The sequence below is a fragment of the Bos taurus genome, chromosome 3 (assembly GCF_002263795.3).
Source record: "Bos taurus isolate L1 Dominette 01449 registration number 42190680 breed Hereford chromosome 3, ARS-UCD2.0, whole genome shotgun sequence".
Taxonomy (NCBI): Eukaryota; Metazoa; Chordata; class Mammalia; order Artiodactyla; family Bovidae; genus Bos; species Bos taurus.
Genome location: NC_037330.1, coordinates 23675150 through 23701926, shown reverse-complemented (window position 1 = coordinate 23701926; position 26777 = coordinate 23675150). Strand labels below are relative to the sequence as shown.

General features: G+C 47.8%; 1 protein-coding gene across 2 annotated transcripts in view; it reads right to left on the bottom strand.

Moving 5' to 3' along the window:
* Positions 1–7168: 7168 nt before the first annotated feature.
* ZNF697 (zinc finger protein 697) overlaps positions 7169–26777 on the bottom strand; it is a 34828-nt gene continuing 15219 nt past the window's right edge. Inside the window, exons 2-3 of one of the 2 annotated variants that reach the window (XM_005204046.5) lie at positions 13950–14230; positions 7169–11893 (exon numbers count right to left, since the gene is read on the bottom strand). In XM_005204046.5, the coding sequence (XP_005204103.1) occupies positions 10485–11893; positions 13950–14193 (1653 nt within the window). In that variant the 5' untranslated portion in view covers positions 14194–14230 and the 3' untranslated portion in view covers positions 7169–10484. Of the gene's footprint in view, positions 11894–13949; positions 14231–26777 lie in introns of those variants that run through there. The other variant, NM_001192418.3, reaches the window with a different exon arrangement.

The following is a 26777-nucleotide window of genomic DNA, read 5'->3' as shown; positions in this document are numbered from 1 at the left end:
ACCCCATGTACCCACTTCCTGAAGCCAGGGATCTCAGTGGCCTTCCCTTACTCTCCCTCCAGCCTATCATTCAATCTTATGGGTTTCACCTCCCAGACACCTCCCGAAGGTGTTGTGTACCTCCCTGGTAACCCAGCCTGGTTCAGGCCTCCCTGCCTCAGAGTCATTATCCGTGAAATTCATTCTCGGTAGTTTTGCCAGAGTTATCCATCCAACATAAAAACTGACCATGTCACTCTCTTCTGTGAAACCATCCAGTGGAGGAGCCTTAGGACTCTTAGGATAATCCTGAGTGTCTTAAGACAACACAGAAAACTTCTCAACAGACTGGTGGTTGCCAAGATGGAAGGAAGAGGGGGAGGATAACTGGTTAGCAGATGTTAAGCCTTTATATATAGAAAGGATAAACAACACGGTCCTATTGTAGAGCACAGAGAACTATATTCAATATCCTGTTGCTACCAAACAGGGTTCTTGGCCTTTCCCAATCAATAGAAATTGACTAGAGGCCAGATGAGAAATTCAAGCAAGGCTTTATTGGGGTCCCTGCTGCGGCAAAGGGGAACGAGGACAAACAACATGTTCCCTTGCTTGCTTGTTCCCCTGCTGGGGGGGCAAGCTTGTTCCTTCTATGGGGTGAGGGTAGGGTGTGTCCAGGGGTTGGGTTTAAGGGGTGGCTTAGGTGCTGTGCCCACCCTTTTGGTGATATTGTGTGCAGGGTGCATGCTCCCCACCCCCAACTTTTCCTCAAGGCTCTTCAAAAGTGGCAGTTTTTTTTTATTTCTTTGTATCTTTTGGATCCAGAATTTGCCCCAGCTGAACCTCAGTTATTTTTGCCCCAGGACAGAACCCCTAGTCCTGTATAGTTCCTTTGTATTTTATTTCTTGAGGAGAGGTGTGTCCAGGTGCAAGCATTGCCACAGTGCAGCAAAGTGTCCCAGGTCCCAGGCCTGTCTCACTATTATGAACCATAATAGAGGAATTTTTAAAAATGACTGTGTGTATATATATATATATACACACACACATATATTAACACAATGTTGTGTTAATGGCTGCTGTATAGAAGTGATTCAGTTTTGCACACATACATATATACATTTCTATGTAGGTATATGTATATATATATATGCTGCTAAGTCACTTCAGTCGTGTGCAACTCTGTGCGACCCCATAGACGGCAGCCCACCAGGCTCCCCTGTCCCTGGGATTCTCCAGGCAAGAACACTGGAGTGGGTTGCCATTTCCTTCTCCAGTGCATGAAAGTGAAAGGTGAAAGGGAAGTTGCTCAGTCGTGTCCGACTCTTAGTGACCCCATGGACTGCAGCCCACCAGGCTCCTCCGTCCATGGGATTCTCCAGGCAAGAGTACTGGAGTGGGGTGCCATTTCCTCCTTCAGGGATACATGTATGTATGTATATGTATATTTATGTGTATACATATATATACATACACATATATATATATGTATGTGTGCATAACTGAATCACTTCTCTATAGCAGTAATTAACACAACACTATAAATCAACTACAATTCCATTTTAAAAGAAAAAATCTTAAGAGCTAGCCCCTTGTCTACCTCTCCAGACTAAATTCCCGCCAATCTCTGCCCTGTCTCCAGATTCTCCAACTTTATGCTCCAGCAGCAGGCCAAAATTGGGAGCTGCTGGCATGTATCATCTTCTACATATTCCTGTACCAACGCATGGTGCTCCTTCTGCGTTGGGCTCACCCACCTCTCCTGCCACATCCTTCTCAACTCCTTATTTAACATCCAGCGCTTCCCATTTTATCACCGCTGCACCGTGTGGATATCTCATTGCTATTCATGTATTCCGCCTCCCTCACTACATGGTTATATTCTTGAGGGTGAGAACTCACCATTTCATCTCTATGTCCCCTATGCCTGGTCCTGTGCCTGTCACAAAACGGTCACACAATGGACAGATGACAGGTGGATGAATAGACAGACAGACAAAACACACACAAACAACTGAATTGCTGAGGTGGGGAATGAAGGGAGGCAGGGAGGCAGAAGAAATGACAGTTCTGGAAAGAATTCAGCGATAATGTCAGGGTGTTAATGAACCTGAAGAAGTTAGACCTTCATTATGAGAATCAGGAAAAAGAGAAGCCACACTTCTTCTTAGGGGGTTAGGGGTAGAAACATGAAGAGTGAGTGAGTGATGAGTAAGTGAAGAGAATATGAGAGGAAAGAGGCTTTTGTGAAGGCAAAACTTAGCTGCTAAGATTTTAAGGGTTCTAGAAATTAGATCGGAGAAGGCAATGGCACCCCACTCCAGTACTCTTGCCTGGAAAATCCCATGGACAGAGGAGCCTGGTAGGCTGCAGTCCATGGGGTCACGAGGAGTCGGACACGACTGAGTGACTTCATTTTCACTTTTCACTTTCATGCATTGGAGAAGGAAATGGCAACCCACTCCAGTGTTCTTGCCTGGAGAATCCCAGGGACGGCGGAGCGTGGTGGGCTGCCGTCTTTGGGGTTGCACAGAGTCGGACACGACTGAAGCGACTTAGCAGCAGCAGCAATTAGATACACAACCTGAAACAACCTCATGCCCAGAGAGTTTTTGAACTACAGAAAAAAGGGGATCCTACTTTTACTGAAAAGCTGAACTCATAAGAAAATCTCCCATTCCCTTAAGTGACTTGGGAAGCGTGCGTGCTCAGTCATGTGACTCTTTTCGACACCAAGAACCATAGTCCACCAGCCTCCTCTGTCTATAGGATTTCCCAGGCAAGAATACTGCAGTGGGTGGCCATGCGCTTTGCCATGGGATCTTCCTGACCCAGGGATCAAACCTGCGTATCTCCTGCATTGCAGGTGGATTCTTTACCACAGAGCCACCAGGGAAGCCCAAGCGACTCAGGGTAAGGACAGCTCAATCCCTCAAGCTATAGCAAGTGCTTCTTAAAGCATCAAGGGAGGGGACTTCCCTGGTGGTCCAAGTGGTTAAGAATCCACCTGCCAAGGCAGGAAACATGGGTTCAACCCCTGGTTCGGAAAGATCCCACATGCTAAGAGACAATTAAACCCATGCACCACAGCTACTAAAGCCCACACCCCTAGAGCCTGTGCTCCACAAGAAAAACCACCACAATGAGCAGCCCTCACACTCCAACTAGAGAAAGGCCGCATGTAGCAACGAAGACCCAGGGCAGCCATAAATAAATAATTTTAAAAAGCATCAAGGGTGTCTGGGAGAAGTTCATGGGGGAGTCCTTTTCCTATGTCATGGCCCAAGATCCCAGGGGTCTTGAGCAGGGAGGGGATCTGGTATTTCAAGGCGTGAAAGAAGTTCATTATGACAGAATGGAGGCTGTGTTGGGATGGAATCCAATAAAAAGTGGATTGACCACTCCATTCCCAAGGGCAGGGGGCCCTGATAAGTGATAAGTGAAGTTGCTCGTCATGTCTGATTCTTTGCGATCCCATGAACTAAAGCCTACCAGGTTCCTCTGTCCATGGAATTTTCCAGGCAAGAGTACTGGAGCGGGTTGCCATTTCCTTCTCCAGGGGATCTTCCCGACCCAGGGATCAAACCCAGGTCTCCTGCATTGCAGGCAGACGCTTTACCATCTGAGCCATAAGGGAAGCCCAGGGGGCCCTAAGGTTAGTCACAAACTCGGGTACAGTCACCAGTCTGTCCGAAAACTGAAGCTTCTCATACGCAGTCTTTCCACCATAAACAGAAGAAACTGCACCAGCAAAGACAGCCCTTCTTCCAAAATAGATGCTGGAGACAGGGGGTGGGCATGAGGTGGGCTACTGGCCCTCCTGGCATAGACATTGGCCCTTAAGGTAGGGAGAGCCTACTCACAGCCGGGGATCTATATTCCTCCCCCCACCAGCTGGAGTGTGAAGTCACTGGTAGTTATGAGCAGGGCATCTTCACCAGCATGTGGATTGCAAGGTGACCCGTGTTTGACTTCATGCTCTGCCGCAAGGGCCCCCCCTTTGATTTTGCAGAGCCCTGAAAATTACACAGCCAGCCCTGATTAGGAACATGTCTGTCAGCAGTGGGCAAAACAGCTCTTGCTTAATCATAGGTATACAGGGAAGGCTGTCTGCTGGGGAAAATCAAAGGAGCATCTTCTGCAGATGTCTGCTCTGAACTGCTTCCATTGAATCAATCCCTAGTCTCCAGCAACTTGGGGGGCCTGGAACCTTTCAGTCCGGATGAAATCCCTCCAAATACATACGTGGGAATGCCAACCTGAGCACTGCACACACACTGATACCTTTTTTTCAACCTTCTTAAGCATAGGACAACTTGGTACTTGGGACACTTTGCCACCCACCTCTTTGGTTTCCAAAGCTGAGCATCTTGGTCACTGTGATGAGGTGACCCACCTCATCACAGTGGCTACAGAGGGCTGTGAACAGTGTTACTTGGATTCCATCGGGGCAGCTGGAAATTGAAAACCAATGGAATGTGTCTGAGGTTAGCAGAAGTGACCTTGAAACACAGGCAGGAAGCAGGGAACTACAGACACTTGAGCTCTGGCCGGGAAAGACAAGAGCACGACACTCGTCTGCTCAAGCTGGGACCTCCTCCTCTTTCCCTCCAGCGGCAAAATTTAGGAAGCAATTTGACTGCCAAGTGCAGCTGAGAAAAAGAGAAATGTGTGGAATTTTGCTTTGTTAAGTGAGCTGAGACAAGGGATGAAGGTCAGAAAGAAGGGAAGGCAGGCTTTCTGCAGTTGGCAAATACAGAGAAGGGCTGGTGGCAGCCAGCGATGCCCCTGGGGCATTATCTGAGGAACAGCAAAGACAGGCATTCTTCCTGACTCTTACTTATTATCTTTAACTATTTGGGGAAGGCATGTGTGAAACAGAGGCCTACCAAGAGTAGACAGGCAGCAGAGCCTGCTGTATCTGACAATGCCCTTTGCATCTGACCGGTCCCCTTTGTACCCCATGGCAGACAAAAGGATTTGCGGCTTAGGAGTCTTACCTAACCATAATCCCCAAGGAAGAAAGGAGGTGCTTAATTCATCCTACAGACCTCCCAATCCTGGCTGAGTTTCCATGAAATACCCATTAAATCACCTGGGAAGCCTTTATAAAATCATGGGTACTTGGACATCACCCCAGACCAGTTAACCAGTGCCTTGAACAGTTTGTTTGTTTGGGAGAGGGTTGTTTTTAAAACTCTCCAGATCAAACCTGTCAGTCCTAAAGGAAATCAACCCTGAATATTCATTGGAAGGACTGATGCTGAAGCTGAAGCTCCAATACTTTGGCCACCTGACAGGAAGAGCCGACTCACTGGAAAAGACCCTGCCGCTGGGAAAGAGGGACGACAGGAGGAGAAGGGGGTGAAAGAGGATGAGATGGTTGGGTGGCATCACCGATTCAATGAGTATGAATTTGAGCAAACTCCAGGAGATACTGAAGGGCAAGGAAGCCTGGCGTGCTGTAGTCCATGGGGTCACAGGGTCAGACATGACTTAGCAACTAACAAGGTAAACCTACTGTGCAGTTAATGTTATATTAAGAAAATCTGTCTGAAATGAATCAAACCTGGAGAATTCTAAGTTGACGAGACATACTTTCTCTAACTGGAACATGGATAGAGGCTGCTCTAATTGAAGTCCAGGTTGAGCATCCCCTCACCAGGGAGCACCTAAGGCCAGGTTTACTGTGTGTTCCCATAGGGCACTGAACAGGTACTTCAAATGCTTGGTTTAACATAGCTTCCCAAGGTCTAGGAATTAGACTGGTGGTTGCTTCGAGCCAGAATAGTCAGGCTCAGGGAGAAATGCTGCAATCAGAACTGACTGCCTCCTTACGGGACTAGAACCCAGCAGTTGCTGGCCCTGCTCAGCAGCCCAAAGGCTGTGGATATTCACTTGAGGAGGTAGTTGCGATCACTAAAAGAAATTAAGCTGCCTTTCATGCTCTTTTCTATTACTTAGAACCCCTTCTTTTCAAACTGCTGTGTCATTGTTTTCATGGGCAGAGACTAGCTAGAAAATACTTTTAGCACAAATTCAGTCTAGCTGATAAGTTGCATTCCATATAATCTGGAGTCATTAAGCTATATTTTTGAAAACTGGGTGGAAGAAAATACTTTGTTGTGTGATTCAGGAATACATTTTTTACAGATTGGAAGCGGGACCTGAAACTGCTTCCCTCCTCCATCACTGTAGTTTTCCTGCCTACTGCCAAAATCCCCCACAGATTGCTTCTTACAAGGAATGAAGACAGGTCTTTGGAAACTGCAACAACAGTATAACATTAACACATTCCCAACAGCCCAAAGCCACGTTAGTGCAGAAATGTTGCTCTGAATTATTGGCTAGAATGGGCAGACTACTTAGACATCAGCCAATTCCAGAATGTTCTAGGATCCACCTAGACATTCTAAATCAGGAGTGCGCAAACATTTTCTGTAAAGATTCAGGTGGTAAATATCTTGGGATCGTGGGTCACATATAGCCTCTGTCACAACTACTCAACCTTGCCATTTTAGTGCACAAGCAGCCATAGACACTATGTAAGGAAGGCTAAGTAGAACTGTATTCCAATAATTTTTTTAAAAAAATTTATTTGTCTTTGTTGGGTCTTAGTTTCGGCACTCGGCGAAGGCAATGGCACCCCACTCCAGTACTCTTGCCTGGAAAATCCCATGGGAGGAGGAACCTGGTAGGCTGCAGTCCATGGGATCGCTAGGAGTCGGACACGACTGAGCGACTTCACTTTCACTTTCACACACTGGAGAAGGAAATGGCAACCCACTCCAGCGTTCTTGCCTGGAGAATCCCAGGGACGGGGGAGCCTGGTGGGCTGCCGTCTATGGGGTTGCACAGAGTCGGACACGACTGACGCGACTTAGCAGCAGCAGCAGCAGTTTCGGCACTCAGGATCTTTTGCTGCAGTACTTGGGCTCTCCAGTTGTGGCGGGATCTTAGTTCCTTGACCAGGGATCACACCAAGTCCTCTTCATTGAAAGGTGGATTCTTAACCACTGGACCACCAGGGAAGTCTCCCAGTAAAATTTTATTCACACAAAGGGAAGGGTTGGATTTGGCATCTTGCTGACCGTTGTTCTACCAGAGCATAACTTCCATAGATTGAACTGAGTGCTATTTAATGGGTGACAAGTGCTATTTAATGGGTAAAGAAGAAAGACTGACATGGTAAAAGACTGATCTGGATTTAATGACAAATATTCCACACTGGTTGCTGAACACCAGAATGCTGTCCAAGGAACCATCATTTAAATAAAACAACCTGAAAATAAGGCAATTCTCACATATACAAGCACACACTCACACAAAACCTGTTATTTTTAAATCATTAAATTATTCACTATTATAACAAACAGTTGTAAAATAACATTACAGTGAAGGAAAATGTGCACAAACTTCAGAAACACAGTTCCGATTGTCTATGAACACAGGTTCTTAATTTGTACTTCTTCACATATGTATAGCCTCAGGATCTTAAAGAGGCCACATGGCTCAAGGGGTTAACTTATCTTCTCCTTCCAACTCAGCGCTCAATATTTAATCAAGCCATTTAACCTATTTAAACCTGCTCTCTGTTCTCAGAAAAGTGCAGCCTGCACTTGACCCAGCTCCCCAGGAAACAAATGATACATTTGCCTCCACCATCATGAATGAGTTGGTAGAAGGAGTCTTCAGATGAACATTTTTAAGGGTGAACCACAGTTACCAGGGTTTGCTTTAGAAATACTAATTTTCTAGGACTAATATAAGAAACAACTTCCTGAATGCAATTAACCTCACTTAATGCAGCTATGCTCCCTGAAGAATCATAAGGAAAATGGAATCACATCTTAGATGCACCATGAGTAGGGTGCTGGTGGCTGGACAGTTTTCTTTTGCTAAGGGATGCACTCATAGAAGGGATCCTGAAGTAGTAGCTGGCTTTCTTATCTATAGTAACTTAAAGAACGGAGGAGGTCAGTGACATCCAAAGATTTCCACTGCCAGTAAATTATTGAACAATAGTTTCAGTCTCCTCTTCCCATTGAACCCATGCTTGACAGCTGGTGTGGATGAGACTGCAATAGTATGAAAATGTCAGCAAAAGACCAAGTGACCCAGAATGTGGATCATAAACCCATGAATAACCAAAAGTTGGATGAGATTTCATAGGCACAGACTTGAGAGAACTTAAAACAGCTGGAAGAGGTAGATGTGCATTTAAAAAAAAAAAAGGAATAAGATTACCTACAAATTGGCTATATTATTTTCATGTGAGTCTTACACACTTAGTATTCAGACTTCAAGAGTCAGAATAAATAATGGACACTTGCTTTGCTCAGATTACTCTCAACCAAAATAAAAAAGGAATTAGTATCTTCCAAAACTATCTATAGTTTAAAAATCTATTTGCATTTGTGAATAACAATAAACCAATTTAGAGAGCAAGATCAACAGGCATTATACAAACCCAGATTTCTCAGGAATTTTTTTTAAGTGTTATGATGGCAAAAACATGCTTTCCTACAGTCCCCAAAGAAGTTCTTTGCTAAAGTACAACCAAGTATAACTTACCAGCATCCATAGAAAGTTTGCTAAAACAACAAAAACAATCTTGTGGATTTTTTTTTTCCTCGTCAAGTGTGTCCAACAGTTTGTGAAGATGCTTTCATGAAAAGTAGAGGGTAACAATCACTAATAAAGAAAACAAAACCGCTTTCCACAACTCTACCTTCTAAAGGCTAACCCTAAGGGAGGGATTTTCAGCATAGGTCACTGAAGTCTGTACAAGAGTCATCTACAGCCCCGACTAGAAATGGAACATGTCCAGGACATGCTAATTACATGACAAAGACCAGCTTTGTCAACAAGGACATCTTTGGCCCTTCTAGACTAGCCTTAAGTTTTTCCATCAAGCATAAGAATTTTCAGTGTCCTTATATTACATACATCACAATAGGTCAGTCTTCCTAGCAGCTGAACTGGAGAGCACAGTAGGTCAGACCCACCTATCCACACTGCTGTTTGCCTCTCTTCAGAACCGCCTGTCGCACTCCTGTCCCCTGGCCTTCCCTAAGACAGGGGTCATAATACTGTCCTACCTCACAAAGACGTGAGAAACAACTAACAATCATTCAAAAGCATAAAGCACTTTACAAATAGAAAAGTGCTATTTTGGCATTTATAGAACCACCAGACAACACTTGTTGCTTGTGCTATTTGGCAATTTTGCATTTATACCTCTCCCTGCTTGTGCCCTCCTTGTGTAAAGTCTTGAGCTTTCTACTGTGCCTCCCTGTGTAGGAAAGAGAAATTTCTGCTCAGACCAGAGCCCATAACCATATGGGTGGAGGTGGGAGTTGGAGTAGCTCCCCAGTCACTGCAGAGGGGGAGGGGTACACAGATACAAATGAGACAAGGGAGCCTTGTGGCCCGACATGGGAACATCTTGATTTCCTGGATTTCTCACAGAAGGCCAGCAAAAGTCTGAGCAAACTGACTTTTGCAGCAGGTCACTAGGGCAACCATTGATGGCCCGAGTTTCACTTGACACAAGCATCAAGCTGACCTGGGGAAAGGAAGAGTCACACATGGCTGGAATTGTTCCATTTCCCAGCACTTAAAGACCACAGATGAGACCTGAAATAACACTGGGCCTGGAACACACCTGACACCAGGGGTGGGGGTCTGGTCATCCACACAGACCAGCCTAATCCAGCATGAGGCTAGATTGTTTTAAAGTAGCAAAGAACCAGGAGCAGTACCAAGAGCTCCCTGATCTGAAAACCAGTTACGAATGATTTTCTAAACCTCAGAGATTCTGCCCTGGAAATGAGGGTGTGTAGCTGAAAATTCTGCCCAGTTTCCTCTGGACGCCTCAATATAGCAGCTAACTGTGGCTCAGAGAAAGGAAGGGAAGAGTACACAAAATATCCACTCCTGTAGGACTGACAAAGTTCCTCTGCTTTTTGTGGGACTGCAGCTGATGTGGGAGGAACAGGGCAAACAGTGGCTTAATACCTGGTGAAGCCAGGACAGAATTACTCATGCACACCTTTGATTTTATCCCAGAACTCTCACTCCATCCACACCCTCTCCCTGCTTCCCAGAGGCCATCACGGCCCAACCTACTGTGCTGCCTGCCATCCTGTACCCTCCCCCACCCCACTATCTCCTCTTCCTAAAAGTCCTCAAAATGCCTGCTCCTCCACACCCTTCACTCCCTACAGCGTGCACTGGATGAAATCACCACGCTCAAGCACATCTCCCAAACATTTCACCGTTAGGGAGGAGGCAGGCAAAATACAGCCCCTCCCAAAGAACAATTCTTATTCAACCCACCCCTTCGGGACTCCTAACACCTAAAAGGCTCCCCAGTCATTCTCAGATTGTGCCTCCCGCCCCCCTTCCCCGTTTCTTTCTACAGGGTCTGTCCCCAGGACACCTATTCCCCACGTGATTTCCCACCCCCGCCCCGCCCAGGGTAGCCTCCGCTGGGCCCAGCCCTAACACAGGTGCAGCTTCTGATGCTGCGCCAGGTGCGTCTTGTAGCGGAAGCCCTTGCCACAGCCCGCGCACTTGTGCGGCTTGTTGCCTGTGTGGATGCGGCGGTGGCGGATAAGGTGCGAGCTCTGGATGAAGCTCTTGCCGCACTCGATGCACGTGTAGGGCTTCTCGCCCGTGTGCGTGCGCTGGTGCTGCGTGAGCGTGGAGAAGTCGCTGAAGCGCTTCTCGCATTGGCCGCAGCGGAAGGGCTTCTCGCCGGTGTGCACTCGCAGGTGGTTCACCAGGTGCGAGTTGCGCCCGAAGCCCTTGCCACACTCGCGGCACACGTAGGGCCGCTCGCCCGAGTGCGTGCGCTTGTGTGTGAAGAGGTGCGAGCTGACGCTGAAGGTCTCCCCGCACTCGGAACACATGTACGGCTTCTCGCCCGTGTGCACGCGCTGGTGCTTCACCAGGTCCGAGCGCCAGCTGAAGCGCTTGCCGCACTCGCTGCAGCCGTGGGGCTTCTCGCCCGTGTGGATGCGCTGGTGGTTGGCCAGGTGCGAGCGGCGCACGAAGCCCTTGCCGCACTCCCCGCAGGCGAAGGGCCGCAGCGCCGCCGGCCCTGCGCCGCTTGCCGCGGCGTGCGCGCGCCGGTGGCTCAGTAGGTGCGAGCTGAGGCTGAAGGCCTCGCCGCACTCGGGGCACGGGTAGGGCTTCTCGCCCGTGTGCAGCCGCCGGTGCTTGAGCAGGTCGGCTCGCCAGCTGAAGCTCTTGCCGCAGTCGGCGCACAGGTTGGGCCGCTCGCCTGTGTGCAGCCGCAGGTGGTTGGTCAGGTAGGTGTTGCGGCTGAAGCCCTTGCCGCACTCCCCGCAGCGGAAGGGCTTCTCGCGCGGGGGCCGGGCCAGCGCGGGCCCTGCCCCGAAGCCCCCGCCCACGCCCATCATCCCCACCACCGCTTCGCACTCGCCAGCGAAGCCGAAGGGCTCCAGGCTAGCGGCTGCGGCGGCCTCGGCCAGGCGGTGGATGCGCTGGTGCTGCAGGAAGGCGGCGCCAGGGCTGAAGCTCTCCCCGCAGTCGGGGCAGATGGTGGGCGCGTCCATGATGCTGGCCATCAGGCTGTCGAGCTCCCCGAGGTCCATGGACATGGGGTGGTGGAGGCGGCGGAAGCGGCGGTGGGCAGGCTTGTCGCCCCGGTGCCGACTCCCCAGGGAGAGGTGCCGCCTCCAGGGAAGCACGGCAGGGGGCGGCTGCTCCTCTTCCTCCTCTAGCCGGTTCTCCCCTGCGCTCTCCTCTTCCTCCTCTTCCTGGGGGCTCCGGGAAATGCTGTCGGACTCAGACAGCCCTGGGAACATGGCCATCTCAACTACGCCAGATTGGTCATCCTCTTCCTCACGGCTTGCAACCCCGTCTTCCTCGCTCAGCAGCCCCTCTGCAACAGAAAAGGAGGCCATGGGGATGACTAGGCTTGACGTTCAAGAGAAACCCAGAGGAAGCCTGTCACAATAAGAGTGTGGGCCACAAGGTAATCTCCTCCCCCGGAACCTCTTAACATGTCTCTCCAAGGTCCGTGCCCACTCAATCCTCAATTCCAGCCTCCTTCCCACCTGGAGACTCAGGGATGGCCTAAAGCTCACCTTCCCCTTGCCCCTCCAGTTCTTCAGGCAGCTGTCTCTGGACCTAGGCCCCAACCACTGGACCTGGGGCTCTGCTCAGCGTGGCTGCCTGAAGGCCTGGCAGCGCGCTTGAGATGGTCAACTCTGGGCCAGGTGGGACTTTCTGTGACCTCAGAAGAGACCTGCTCCACTCTTCGAGCCAACAATCCCTTTCACAGCCCTAGCCTCAAAAGACAAGGCCACTCTGGCCAACCACAAGAAGAGATCACCTGGCCTAGCTCACTGGTCTGTTTTTTAGTATGATTGGTCAGTCTGCAACAGCTTAAGGTGGAACAACAAACCAAACACATCCCAACTTAAGGGCTTTACTCTGTGGGGGGGCGGTGTGTGTGGGGGCAGGCGCTGTTTGGGTGGGGAGTAGGGAAAAGGGGAGGTGAGTGCAGGATCTGGAGCTAGCTGATGAGTCCAGCCTGGAGGCTGATCCAGAACACATATCTATCTGCCTCTGGTTGCTTATCCCCAGACATATGAAAGACCATTCTGTGCACTGCAGGGGAGGGCACAGGAGGTCTGGGAGATGTCATGGGGAAGAACTGTAACCTCAGGATCCTGATCGTAAGGTATTTCAGCTCATTTCAGTCCCCAGGGCATGAGCAGGATCAAGCAACAAAAGCCCAAAGATGGAACCAAGGAAGTGGATGGATGCCCAGTATTTACTCTTTCTAGATGAAGAACTGCAAAGATTTAGGAGAGCCCTTGGGCACTTATCTTCCCTGGTGGCTCAGATGGTAAAGCGTCTGCCTACAATGCAGGAGATCTGGGTTCAATGCCTGGGTGGGGAAGATTTCCTGGAGAAGGAAATGGCAACCCACTCCAGTATTCTTGCCTGGAAAATCCCATGGATGGAGGAGCCTGGTAGGCTACAGTCCATGGGGTCGAAAAGAGTCGGACACGACTGAGTTACTTCGCTTTCACTTTCACTTGGGCACTTTGGGTATTAGCCACGTGATCCCAGGCAGGTGTCTTGCCATTGGGTTTATTTATCTGCAAGCAGGGATGATGACTAACTAAACATCTGGATCTGTGCTAAGCAACTCATATAACTCTCCAGCAACCCCAGGAGGGTAGGGCCCAGTATTACCTGTGTTCCTTCTTGAGCTGTTACAAGTGTCATTTTATAGCAATATTTTGTATTATAAAGTGCACACCAGTGAGTTACCTTCTTCACCCTTGTTTACCAGCTACAGCTCCTCCCCAGACCAAAGAAAAGAGATGTTCCTCAGACTTAAGACAGCGTGTGTGCCATCGCTCAGTCATGTCCGACTCTTTGTGACCCCATGGACTTTAGTCTGCCAGCTTCCTCTGTCCATGGGATTTCCCAGGCAAGAATACTGGAGTGGGTTGCCATTTTCCTGCTCCAGGGCATCTTCCCGACCCAGGGATCTAACCTGTGTCCCTTTGCATTTCCTGCATTGGCAGGCAGATTCTTTACCACTGCACCAGCTGCTGTAAGGTGGTACAGAATCTGCTTAATGGTCTCCAATGGAGGAGCCTGGTAGGCTGCAGTCCATGGGGTCGCTAAGAGCCGGACACGACTGAGTGACTTCACTTTCACTTTTCACTTTCATGCATTGGAGAAGGAAATGGCAACCCACTCCAGTGTTCTTGCCTGGAGAATCCCAGGGACGGGGGAGCCTGGTGGGCTGCTGTCTCTGGGGTTGCACGGAGTCAGACACGACTGAAGCGGCTTAGCAGCAGGAGCAGCTAGAAAGCTGCCTTCCAAGAATGCTGCCCATGATTATCACTCTAAAGGAGCTAGAAAACAATGTGAATGGGGTAACTTCCACAGAAATTCCCCAGCTCTTTCCTCACCTGTGCAGATGTTAGACATCAGTTCCCTCTCCTCTGAGTGTCCTCTTGGAGCTTCATCCTGTGGGTCGGAGCCCATCTCCTGCCCCAGGTGCCCTTCTCTCTTGTCTGCATCCTGTGGGTTAGAACCCATTCCTCTTTCGTCTGGGTCCCCTTCCCTGTCTTCACAGTTCTCAAAATCAGAGCCCATGCCCTTGTCTTGTGAGTCCTGGGCTTCACACACACCCTGTTTGTCGTCTTGTTCCATCCAGGAAGAACAGGATGAGGGAGGTGACCAGGGATACCTGCTCCAAACAAAACAAACACAGATCAAGATCACGTGGGTCTGGCCTCATCCCCTTACCAGGTCTGGCTTTGATTGCCATGAAAATTGATGGCACAGTCCAATAAAATGTATAGAGTTCCAAGCCCTAGGTGGCAGATCCTAGAGACTCCATTTCATGCTTTAAAGTAAATAGAATCAATTGAAAAGGAGGCTGATCTAGGTGGCAGAGAAACAGTAGTAACTCACAGGGCCACATGCCAACTGCCACCAGATTATAGTCGATCTGCTTCCATCTATGAAATGGATGGGTTTCCCTGGTGGCTCAGAAGGTAAAGAATCTGCCTGCAATTCAGGAGATCCGAATTCAGTCTCTGGGTTGGGAAGATACCCTGACCAGAGAAGGGAATGGCTATCCACTCCAGTATTCCTGCTTAGAGAATTCCATGAACAAAGGAGCCTGGCGGGCTACAGTTCATGGAGTCGCAGAGAGTCAGACAAGACTGAGTGACTAACACTTTCATGAAGTGGATTATTCTATTAGCATGGCTCTATAGCTTTAACAGTGGGTAACAGTGGTATTCCCATTTTACAGATGAGAAAACTTGAAGCTCAAAAAGAGGACTCCACAAGGCCAGCTTGTAAGCAGTACCATTCTGGGTACCATACCCTGCCATCTTAGTTTTATGAATTTCTGGTGACACTTATTTGATTTCTTTACTTTACTGATATAAAAAATTTTTTTGCTAGTGTTAATTATAGCCGCTCAGCCTTTTCCAGGGGATCCTCCTGACCCAGGGATCAAACCCAGGTCTCCTGCACCGCAGGCAGACTCTTTGCCGTCTCAGCCAGATTGGCAGAAATTGGGGATTAAACTAATCATGCTGCCTCAAAGTTCCATGAGTTCTTTACTCTTGTTAAAGCTTGCCCTTCTCTAAACATACACAATTTTTATTTGTCAATTATATCTCAGTAAAACTGGGTTGGGGGGCGGCACACATCTTGACCTCCTGAAACCCACAACAGTCTTTGTGAGGATTTTAGCTACTTAGGAGGGGGCCTTGAAGGAAGCAGAGGAAAAGTACAGTCAAGACACAAGAGTAACAGAAGCATCAGGATACTGACTTCTCCTCTAAGACTGCGTCACTACCAGCGGCAGCACCCAGCTCTGCAGTGAGGACCTGCCGCTTCCTGTGAGTAGTGAGCCAAGAAGTTCAAGCTTTAGTAGGTCTCCTGGGGACAGGTGGGGGGGACGCAGGGACCCTCTGTATTAGAAGCCATCTCTAGAACCTGATGACATATTTTGCCTTATTTATGCACTTTAATTGTAGATCGACCATAATAGGAACATCCCCTGGCACAATTGTCAAAATTAAAACAGAAAGGTATGGTACCCAGAATGGTACTGTTTACAAGTTGGCCTTAGGCTTGTGCAGTCCCCTTTTTGAGCTTCAGGTTTTTCATCTGTAAAATAGGAATACCACTGTTACCCCATCATTAAAGCTATAGAGCCATTTTAATAGAATAATCCACTTCACAAAAGTGTTAGTCCCTCAGTCGAGTTCGACTCTCTGTGACCCAATGGACTGTAGACTGCCAGACTCCTCTGTCCACGGAATTCTCCAGGCAAGAACACTGGAGTAGGTAGCCATTCCCTTCTCCAGGGGATCTTTCCGACCCAGGGATCAAACTCAGGTCTCCTGAATTATAGGCAGATTCTTTACTGTCTGAGCCACCAGGGAAACGCATCCACTTCATGGATGGAAGCGGATCGAACTGTAGTCCAGTGAGAGTTGCTATGTGGCCTCATGAGTTGACACTGTTCCTCTGCCACCCAGACCAGCCTCCTTTTCAACTGATTCTCTTTACTTTAAAGCATGAGGTGGAGCTTCTAGAATCTACCATCTACAGAGCCCCTCTACAGAACAGGCCATCATGTGAGCTGTAGAGAGAAGATGACATCAGATTCCTAAACCTTTTTGTAGATGTCAGGTTTATATATCAAATGTATAGGGCACCCTGCCAAGTCTGAGCACTTGAGCCAAAAATAATTGACCCCTGCCATCTATCACTCTTACAGCTTAGCTCAAGGCAGCAAAACAGTTTATAGGTCAAAGATCTTGGACTGATTTAGAAGTGTCCAGCTCTTTCTCTGCCTCGGCAGTCCCCAAACAGGACTTGCAAGAATATGGCTGAGCAGTGGGACTTCCCTGTTGGCCCAGTGGTTAAGACTTTGCCTTCCAATGTGGGGGGGTGTAGGGGTGGGTTCAATCCCTGGTCAGGGAGCTAGGATCCCACCTGCCTCACAGGCAAAAACCAAAACATAAAGCAGAAGCAATATTGTGACAAATTCAACAAAAGAGTTTAAAAATAGTCCACATCAAAAAAAATCTTTGGAAAAAAAATTATGGTTGAGTACGATGCCCCTACTTCAGCTTTTCCTGCCTGCGTCCTCTTAGAGGGCTTCCCAGAGGCAGCCCGGGCTCTGCGACCAGACTCTTGGGCATAGAAAACAGGAGTTATGGGCAGCTGCCATTCCAGCGGGGCCAGCCTTCCCCCAGAGCCCAAGGCAAGTCAGTAAACCTCTTATTGTTTCAATGCCCTCATTGAAAGGTGCAAGGAGGGTAATGCTACTTAACCTTTCTCTCAGGGAGGGTGTCAGCAGGAAACATTAAAAAAGCACTTTGGAAAATACTTGAACTTGATATCCTGAGTAGTCCAGATGTGGAATTCACAGTCTTCATCTAAGTCCTGATGCCATTTCAACAGCCTCAGAGAGACCGCAGCCCCTCCTTAATTTTGACGGGCTCATGGCCCTAAAGAACACACTATATCTATCCTCAGAGTTGATGATGTGTCATTTCAGTCGTGTCCGACTCTTTGCGACTCTATGGACTGTAGCCCATTAGGCTCCTCTGTCCTTGGCAATCTCCAGGAAAAAATTCCGGAGTGGGTTGCCATGCCCGCCTCCCGGGGATCTTCCTGACCCAGGGATGGAACCCACGTCTCCTGCATTGGCAGGTGGGTTCTTTACCACCAGTGCCATCTAGAGTTGATGATATACTCCTTCAATTAGAGGGGAAAATCAAGCCTTTCTCTTAAACACCACAGGAAAATGGCTGGGACTGAAGATGGTCACTAAGCAGTATCCTGAAACACAGCAGAGTCCCTTTAGAACTTGTAACTGGTTACAAGCCAGGTCCCAAACGCAGGATTAGGCCATAGGAGAAAATCCCTTTAAAGCCATAAACCGTTTAAGACGTCTATCCCTCAAGGGACTCTTGACCCTAAATCACTTCTACCCATCACTCTCTTGTCTCCTGGAGCTCAGTCTCCATAATAAACAGCTACATCCCTTGAGTCAGCAAGTGTAATACATCCTGAAGGTAGGGGGGTAGAGAGGTCAGAGGAAGGTTTGTGACCTACTGGTTTGCTAGTGACTAAAAGCAAAAGCAGCAGAGGTGGGGGGAACTTAAAGGGAACCTAGTCAATGATTTCTGCCAACCTAAGACCAGCAAGAAGAATTTTATATCCATAAAGCAGAGGAATCAAATAAGAATGAGCCTCACCAGAAACTCATAAAACTAAAATGGCAGGGGATGGTACCCAGAATGGTACAGAAATGACTGCTGCTCTCCACCATGAAGGGCAGGGCTTAAGGGTCTACCTTGGGCAGCAGGACATCTTCGGGTTTTACCTCTAAGCCTTTTAAGAAGGACAGAGCGCCTTCTGAGAGAACACAGCAGACAGCAAAAACGGAACAGTAGACTTTCTGATTGTGATTTCTTGGGAACCAAGAGACAGTTCATACCAGAAATACTAAATAAATAAACTTTTTTTTTTTTTTTTTTTAGATTTAAGTGGAGAGACAGGAGAAGAGGCAGAGTCTGAGTTCCCCATTTAGGGCCGGTGTATGAAATTCATAATGCTTCCCTACTCAGAGTTAAGGAGGCTCTGAGCTCCCAAAGGGAAGATGTCCAGATCCTTATTCACACCAGGGGAGGGAGGATTAGGTTCTGAGAAGAGTGGGAAGCTTCTGTCACCTTGAGAGATACATTTATGGTACAACATCCACTCCAATTTGTTTACAAATGCATTATGTTAGTGCAAAACCAGAATATAGATTCAGCTCCATCCATCATATTACAAGGTTCTAGGCAGCTATCAAGTAACAGAGAAGGCTATTTAGAGGTAAGGAAGGGCAGTCACAATGTATTATTAGAAGAAAACTAGCTGGTTTAAAAATAATCCCATTTATTAGGATATGCACACTAGCATACATATCGTTATACATTTACACAGGTTCAGAGAAGAAAGTCAGAAGATTACTTATTAAAATGTTAAACATCTCTTGGTCATTTCTAGGGACTTAACATCATTTAATCTTAACAAGAATGTAATGAAGCAGGGTGTGAATTTCATGTTCAGGAGGAAAATGAAAAAATGAAAATGTTGGTCACTCAGTGCCCAACTCTTTGCAACCCCATGGACTGTTGCCCACCAGGCTCCTCTGTCCAAGGGATTCTCCAGGCAAGAATACTGGAGTGAGTTGCCATGCCCTCACCCAGGGGATCTTCCTGAACCAAGTATTGAACCTACATCTCTTACACCTCCTGCACTGGCAGGCAAGTTCTTTACCACTAGCGCCATCTGGTTCTAATCACTGACCTAGCAGGGAGAGCCTTGGTTTTGGCCATCACAGACACTGTGCTATGTGACTCAAAGTATTTGCCCCTCTGGACTTCTGTTCAGTGAGGAGATTGGGTTTGAATGTGCCTGAATCTGCTTCTCAAAGTCATGTGACAAGAAAAGAGCATGAATCCAGACATTTCCAGCCCCAGCTTGTGTACTTGACTCCCACCACAAGCTGCTGGCTCCCTCAGTGCCCACCAGCACCACCACAGAAACCTTCTCCAGGGTCAGATCACTTCAGGGTGGGATCAGCCAGCTTTGCCAAGACTGCTCAGATCCTAGTTTTCAGAATTTGCAATATGTTCATGTTGCTTTCTTCTCAACCCACACCCTCCCCACATCTCAAAATAGTGTAATGTTTCTAACTCTGTAAAATCAGTAGGCTCCAGTGCCTTCCAGACAAACTCAAGCCCATCTGAAAGATCAGTCTGAAGATGCTGCTACAGAGTGGAAGTGAATGTGATCAAGTATGGTGGAAGGAGGCAGGGAGGGTGGGAGAGAATGAAGTAGAAGAAGGGGAAGTGAAGCCAGCAGCTGGCCCAGAATTAGAATTTAACCTGCCTGAGTTTATTGGCACCTTCTCCCAGTAGCTCCTCTCTGGACCTCTAGAAAGGCAAAAGCCATTCCTTTCCAACAGCAGAAGCCTCAGCACTTTATGGATTCAACCTCTCTTCCTGCCAAGAGGTGGAAGCTGACAAGCACACACCTCGCCCCCACCTTCTTATGGATGAGCCATTGACCCTCCTTGTCTGGGGCCTTGTGCAGGGAACCCGAGTCCCGCCACCTCCTGGTGGGGATGGGAGGGGTAGAGGGTGGTGCTCACAGCTCCCCAGTGGCCAGATGTCTTCCACTGGGACCACCAATGGAGCCGACCCTGCACTTGAGGGCATCCCTCTCATTTGAGTAATTCTGTTGGGTGAGCACCGAGGGTCACCCAGTTTTCCACGTGACAAGAACTTAGGCTCGCTAGCTGAGCTCCAGATGACAGGGCTCTGAGGTATTGTCAGGCCTCTCCAGTCGCCTTGCCGTGGCATTTCTACTCCCAGGGAAGAGGACAGACGCCCCTCACCCCCAGGAGCAGGTCCACCTGCAGCTCCCCACCCCCCCTAACCCCCCAACCCCCAGGCAGGGCAGGCCGGACCAAGCTGGGGGAGCCGCCGCCTGAGCACAGACCTCTCCCCGCCCGTTCTCAGACAGGATGGGGAGTCATGTGCCAAGGCCACTGCCAGGTGGCGGGGAGCCAGGCCGGCGGCGCTGTCATGTCAGGGGAAGGAAGCGGCCAAGAGGCCGGCCAGGAGCAGCTCCTTTCCTGTCCCCTCTGCTGTGGCGGGTCCCTTCCTTACCTCGGAGCGGCTCAGTCTCCCGCCTCCCCCACAGCCCCGGTGCCTCCTCCCTTCACTTCCCACGCCCCCTGCGCACCAAGCTCTCCCCTGGGAGAGTTCCCAGGGTAGAGTCCAGCAGGGACGCCCGGCTGGGTAAAATGCTGGAAAAACAATTTAAGTCTGTGGCTCCCGAGGCTGAACTCATGACTGTAACTGGGGTCTAACCGGGAATTCCAGGGGGTTAATCATTTGTCAGTCTTCAAGCATCAACTGGGTAAACAATCAACCAGGGGGATATGGCCCTGGGAGTCCTGCCTCCTCGTGAGTGAGCCTGTGGTCAGAAAGGATGCAAAGGGCAAAGAACTCCACCCCCCATACAAGGAGGAGATGCCTCCAGTGAACCCCGGGAATGGGTCCACATCCCAAGGGGCAGCTGACTTCCCAGGCACACACCCAGACCGTCCAGCCCCACATGCCAACCTCCCAAGTGGCAGACTGCTGCGGTGAGGTGCATGGTAATTCCAGACAGAGCCAAAAGATTATTGCAGCTAAGTACTGACCACTCTCCAGACAGGAGAAGCTAAAATAATATGGTTTCCTCCTTGTGGTTACTGTTTTTTTTTTTTTAACCTGGAGAGGGAAGCCCAAGTGGGAAAAAAAAGAGAGAGAGAGAAAGGCTCAAAACCAAGGCAACAGAGAAATCCATTTACAACCCTGTTGGCCAGAGCTAGTCTGAGATTCTTTCCAATCTTTATGGTCAAGAATAGCACATATGTCCTTGGGGTCAGGCATTTCCTGTTGGTTGGGCCAGAGCCCCTCAGTTTGGCCGAAGGGCCTCAGCTTGTCACAGCTGCCAAGCCTGCACCACCATCCCACGCCTTCTGCACAAAATAAAAATTACTGCAATGCAGAGACAGATCCTAAGCGCCTTCAAAGTTAGACCATCTGCCCTAAGATGGGAAGGCACAGAAGCTGAAGGTTTTCATGCAGGTGTTTACTCATCCATATTTTACATTTAACTGAAATAGAATATTCTACCTGATGCGCAGAAAATCCTTCTGTTTTTTTTTCTTTGCTCTGCCCGCATCATCTACCACTATTCCCTGTGTACAGCCTCAGCGTTTCTTCTTATCTAGCAACTGGGCAGTCCTCAGAAGAATTCAGGTAACTCCTCAGGATGCTTCCCAAGTAGCACTAGTGGTAAAGAATCTGCCTGCCATTGCAAGAGGACCCAGGAGACACAGGTTCAATCCCTGGGTCAGGAACATCCCTTGGAGAGGGAAATGGCTACCCACTCCAGTATTCTTGCCTGGGAAATCGCATGGACAGAGCAGCCTGATGGGCTGCAGTTCATGGGGTTGCAGAGTCAGACATAACTGAGCACACACACACACACACACAACTCCTTAGCAGCTGGCTCAAATGTTCAATGTTTGTACTTCATGGAATCATACACTCGGGAATCCCTTTGCTGAAACTCCTTCCACAGACAGGAAATAGGGGCTCAGAGAGGGAAAGCGACCAGATCAGAGACTGAGACAGTTCGCTAGAAAAGTTACGGCCAGAATCTCACTTTTCTAATGGCTTCTCCAGTGATCTTTCCATCTCTTTAATATAAAACATCACTTCGAGAACAGCCAGATACATTTAGGGCGTATACTTACTTGTCTTTTTCCCCCACACTATTTGTCAGAACCAGTTTGACAGAACCAATAGGATGTGTATAGAGAAAGAGAGTTACTATAAGGAATTGGCTTGTGTGCGTATAGAGACTGGCAAGCTCCAAACTCCACAGGGTGGGCCAGCAGACGAGACTTGGGAGAACTGATGCTGCAGTTCTAGTCTGACGGCTGTTTACTGGAGAGCCCCTCCTTGCTCAGGGGAATCAGATTTTTGCTCTATTCAACTGGATGAGTCCCACCCACATTATGGTGCTCAGTCTGCTTTCCTCAGTTTGTTGCTGCTGTAGTTGTTCAGTCACTAAGTCACGTCTGACTCTTTTGTGAGCCCATGGACTATATGGCCCACCAGGCTCCTCTATCCATAGGATTATCCCAAGCAAGAATGCTGGAGTGGATTGCCATTTTATTCTCCAGGGGATCTTCTCCACCCAGGGATCAAACCCATGTCTCCTGCATTGCAGGCAACACCAGGGAAGCCCAGTTATGTGACTCCTCCAAGTTTACCAACTTAAAGGTTAACCTCTTCCAAACACTCTGTCACAGAAACACCCAGAATAATGTTTGACCAAATATGTGTGTACCTGCTGGCCCAGCCAAGTTGATGCATAAAACTAACCATCGCACCGTGGCTAAAAAACACAGTCTGCAATAATCCCGTCCTATGTGGACATTTACTCATGAAAACATCTTATTTTTCATAAAAACTATTATTATTATACAGAGAGTGAAACGGAGTCTCAGGGTATATGCACTGTAGAAGGGAAGTGGGGGAAGAGTCAACATCAATCTTAATTAAAGATCTACAGACACATGCATGTATATAGGCGCCCCTCCCCCACAGCAGAAAGAGATGCAATTTAATAATCTACTTCACTGAAGGACAAGAGAGAACACAGACTTAGAATGCACAGCAGGGAGGTTGGGGAATATGGGAGCTGTTAACAAACAGCCTTGTTCTGGGAGAGTTGGGGCTGGAATCCCTTAAGGTTATTTGATGGGGTCAGGTGACCTCAGGAAGTCTTTTCCAACCCACATTATTCTGTGATCATGTTCTACTGGAATGAACAGCCATCAGGAGAATGTTAATCACAGTGAATAGGGAGAGAAGAATGTTGGGACCAAAAGGTTTGAGGCACACATTCAATCACCTGAGTTTCCCACTGCAAATTCAACAGGAGAAACAGCCCTTCCAGTTATCTGCCTAAAATAACCATTTGGCGTCATTGATGAAGAATGGCTGGTATGTTTCAGCCCAGTTCATTTCAGCAGTGGGTGACACCTCTCCATGTAACCTGCCAAGGTGTCTTCCAGTGAAGAGAAAGCAAGAAGAAACATGGTAGTGATGTCACCTAATCCTTCAGTGTTTCCGCCTAATAAAATTTTAAACTCCGTAGTTAGACTGTTTTCAGCATAAAGTGAAACATTTACATACACTTAACTATACCTTTTAAAAATTCACTAACTTGTGTTAGTCTTATTATTTCCTCAAAAATAACAGTATCAGCAAAACCAAGACCATAGAAAAATTTAAGACACAATCCAGTTTCTTCAAAAGTGGCAACAACAACAACAAAAAAATGGTAACAAAAATAGCAAAATACAAAAGGAGAAAAACATACAAGTTAAAACACTTGGAATGTATCACCCAACCTCAATGTATAGACCTTATGTGTATCCCAAATAAACAGACTACAAAAACAAAGTATAAAACAATTGTGGACTTGTGAATGAGGGTTAGTTATTTGATATTGAGGAATTACTCTTGTGTTTTTAAGAAATACATAGGAAAATATTTACAGGTGAAATGCTATGTCTGGAATTTGCATTATTTGAAGTGATATGTCTGGAATTCCAGGACAGAGGGGAGTACATACAGATGAAATAAGATAGGCATACACTGATCTCTGTTGAAGCTACGTGGTAGTAGATCTGATTTTACTCCTGCATTCACTAGAAAACTTACCAATAAAGTTTAAAAACAGAAAACATAAATCTTTTTTTTTCTGAAATTTAAGGCTGCTTATATTCATTTAGGGCTTCCCAGCTGACACTAGCGGTAAAGAACTTGCCTGCAGTAAGAGATGCAGGTTCAACCCCTGAGTCACGAAGATCCCCTGGAGGAAGGCACGGCAACCCACCTCAGGATTCTTGCCTGGAGAATCCCGTGGACGGAGGAGCCCGGGGTCAGTCACGACTAAAGTGACAGTACACGCGTGTACTTGTTTACATTCTGAGCAGACCATAATACAATGTCAGTAACTTCCACAAAAGGGTTAGTCTGTGTTTTACAAAGTGTGCCAAATCAGGAGTGATTACAATCCTTAATACTGAACAGAGCTCATGGGTATTGAGAGGAGAGGCAGAAGGGAAAAAGATGAAAGAAATTTAAGTTTCATGATTCTGAATCTCTCTTTTTTTTTCCTATTTATGAAATAGAGGAACAGCTGTTATATACAAAATAGAATCAGAAAACTGTTTCTGCTTTCATAACTACTTGCATTTTTCCCAAGAACTCAAAGAAGGAGTTCTTAACACCACAGCCAGTGCTTGTTTCTTTCTACCATTATTAGTTCAGCCACTCTACAATCAAGAGAGAAGACGAGGGAAATCCCTGGAAGTCCAGTGGTTAGGACTTTGCAGTCTTACTGCCAAGGTCCTGAGTTCAATCCCCAGTTGGGGAACTAAAATCCCACAAACCAAGTAGCGAGGCCAAAAATGGGGGTGGGGTGGTGGTGCATGGGAATAGAGAAAATAAACCTGGCTGGGAGCCCTGGCTGTGACAGCTCTGGTAGAGGAATGCTGTATCCCCAGTAAAGTCAAGCCGACAAACCGATGCAATGGTCCAACAGATGAAGTACATCAATAACTGGTCATCTCCAGAATGATCTCCTAAGGCAGGTGTCTCCAACTTCTGGGATCTAATCTGAGGTGGAGCAGATTTAATAATAAGAGAGATAAAATGCACAGCAAATGTAATATGCTCGAATCATCCTGAAACCATCCTCCCCCACCCCTCCCAGCCCCACACTGCCTGGGTCCATGGAAAAATTGTCTCCCACAAAGCTGGTCCCTGGTGCCAAAAAGGTTGGGGACCATTGTTCGAAGAGGATTAAAAAAAAATGTGTGTAGATGAAAAGAAAGCTAATACACTAGTGATTTATGAAAATGTTATCTCCATGAGATGCACCCTGGCAGGAACAGAATTACCTTAGCAGCCCAAACTGAGGACTTTTAAGTTGTGTCCTTCTCAGGGAACCACTAAGGATGCCATCCAAATATACTCGAGATACCACATTACAGAGAGAACAGCTAGACAAGATCATGTTCCCACTTCATGTTGGAAACTAAAGGCTTGCAGATAGTTTCCATCTTAACCAAGAGTACAGGCAAGTCTGTGGCGCATGGAAGCCACGACAGGACACAACCTTCATCTAAGCAGTGGGGCATCTGTCTCAAGAAGGAGGTCAGAGTGTCCAGGGCCCCCTCATGGCCTGAACATCATAGTTCCTAAGTCAATCATCAGGCCCAGGCTGTTTGGGTTCCTTCTGTCCTTTTACCTCCAGCTCCTGGCATTTCCTGGAGAGAGCAGTAGTCCTAAACAAGCTTATAAACAGAATAACTGTATTTTCCTTAGGCCTGGGTTCTTAGCCTGAGGGCCCTGAGAGTCCACGAACTCTGGATACCTTACGTGAAAGTGTCTGCAGAACCTTTCTTCTGATGAGAAAGCCCATAGCTTTCCCTCGGGCTCTGAAAGCATACAGGACACAAAAACAAAGCAAAATCCCTGACATGAACCTCTACTAAGAGGATTCATGATGCCTTCCTATCATTTCTGAAAACCTCCAGAGCAGTTTCGGGTTAGCGAAGTAACAGCAGTTTCACACTCTATGCCACAAGATCTTCTGGTGGGCAGGTGGAGAAGAGATGATAGGGACAGTAAACTCTGAATCAGGCATTAGCACAAAAAACATCCGTATGTTTCAAAAAGGATGGAGCAGAATGAGGGGCATGGCAAATGCAACTTGCTTGATCCAATTTGCTGGTTTAGTCTGTCTGTGCTTAGTCACTCAGTCGTGTCCGACTCTTTGCAACCCCATGGACTGTAGCCCTCCAGGCTCCTCTGTCCATGGGAATTTCCAGGCAAGAATACTGGAGTGGGTTGCCGTGCCCTCCTCCAGGGGATCTCCCCAACCCAGAGATTGAACCCAGGTCTCCCACATTGAGGGTGGATTTCTTTACAGCTGAGCTACCAGGGAAGCCCTGGTTTAGTCTAGCGTCCTATGTGACAGATGAGTCAGGCAACAGGGACCCAGAAAGGGTAAGTGAATTACCCATGAATGCACCAGTTGAGCACAGACAGGAGCCTAAATCCCTGGCATCTCAACTTGTGTTCTAATCCCCTTTCTGCTCAACCTAGCATTGCCTATGGTGCTTGGCTGAAATACTCAGGCTGGCGACTTGGCATCAGTAGTTCATCCACTTTTCATGTCCTGATCGCTTGTGTTATGTGGCAGGTGCACTGAGAGGATGTTAAATTGCTCTTCTAGCCTCTAACAGCCTGCCTCTCTGGGATGTGGCTAATTTATACAAGTTTGACCCTGGGTTTATGGCTCCCATCAGCAGCTTATTTGGGCAGTGAGTCAGAGCACGTTAATCAAGCCATAACCTACCCAGGACACAAAATGCTTTGTTAGTTAATCCTTGTCTTCTCAAAAGAAAACGAATTAAAATCTGGCCAAAGTCACCAACTCATTCCTAACAAATCATCAGAGTGTTCGCAAAGTCATCCTGCCTGCAAATACATAATAACATGGAAATAGCCATGTGAAGAAGGGAGTTCTGGGATAAACTCAAACTCCTCAGTACAAAGAGC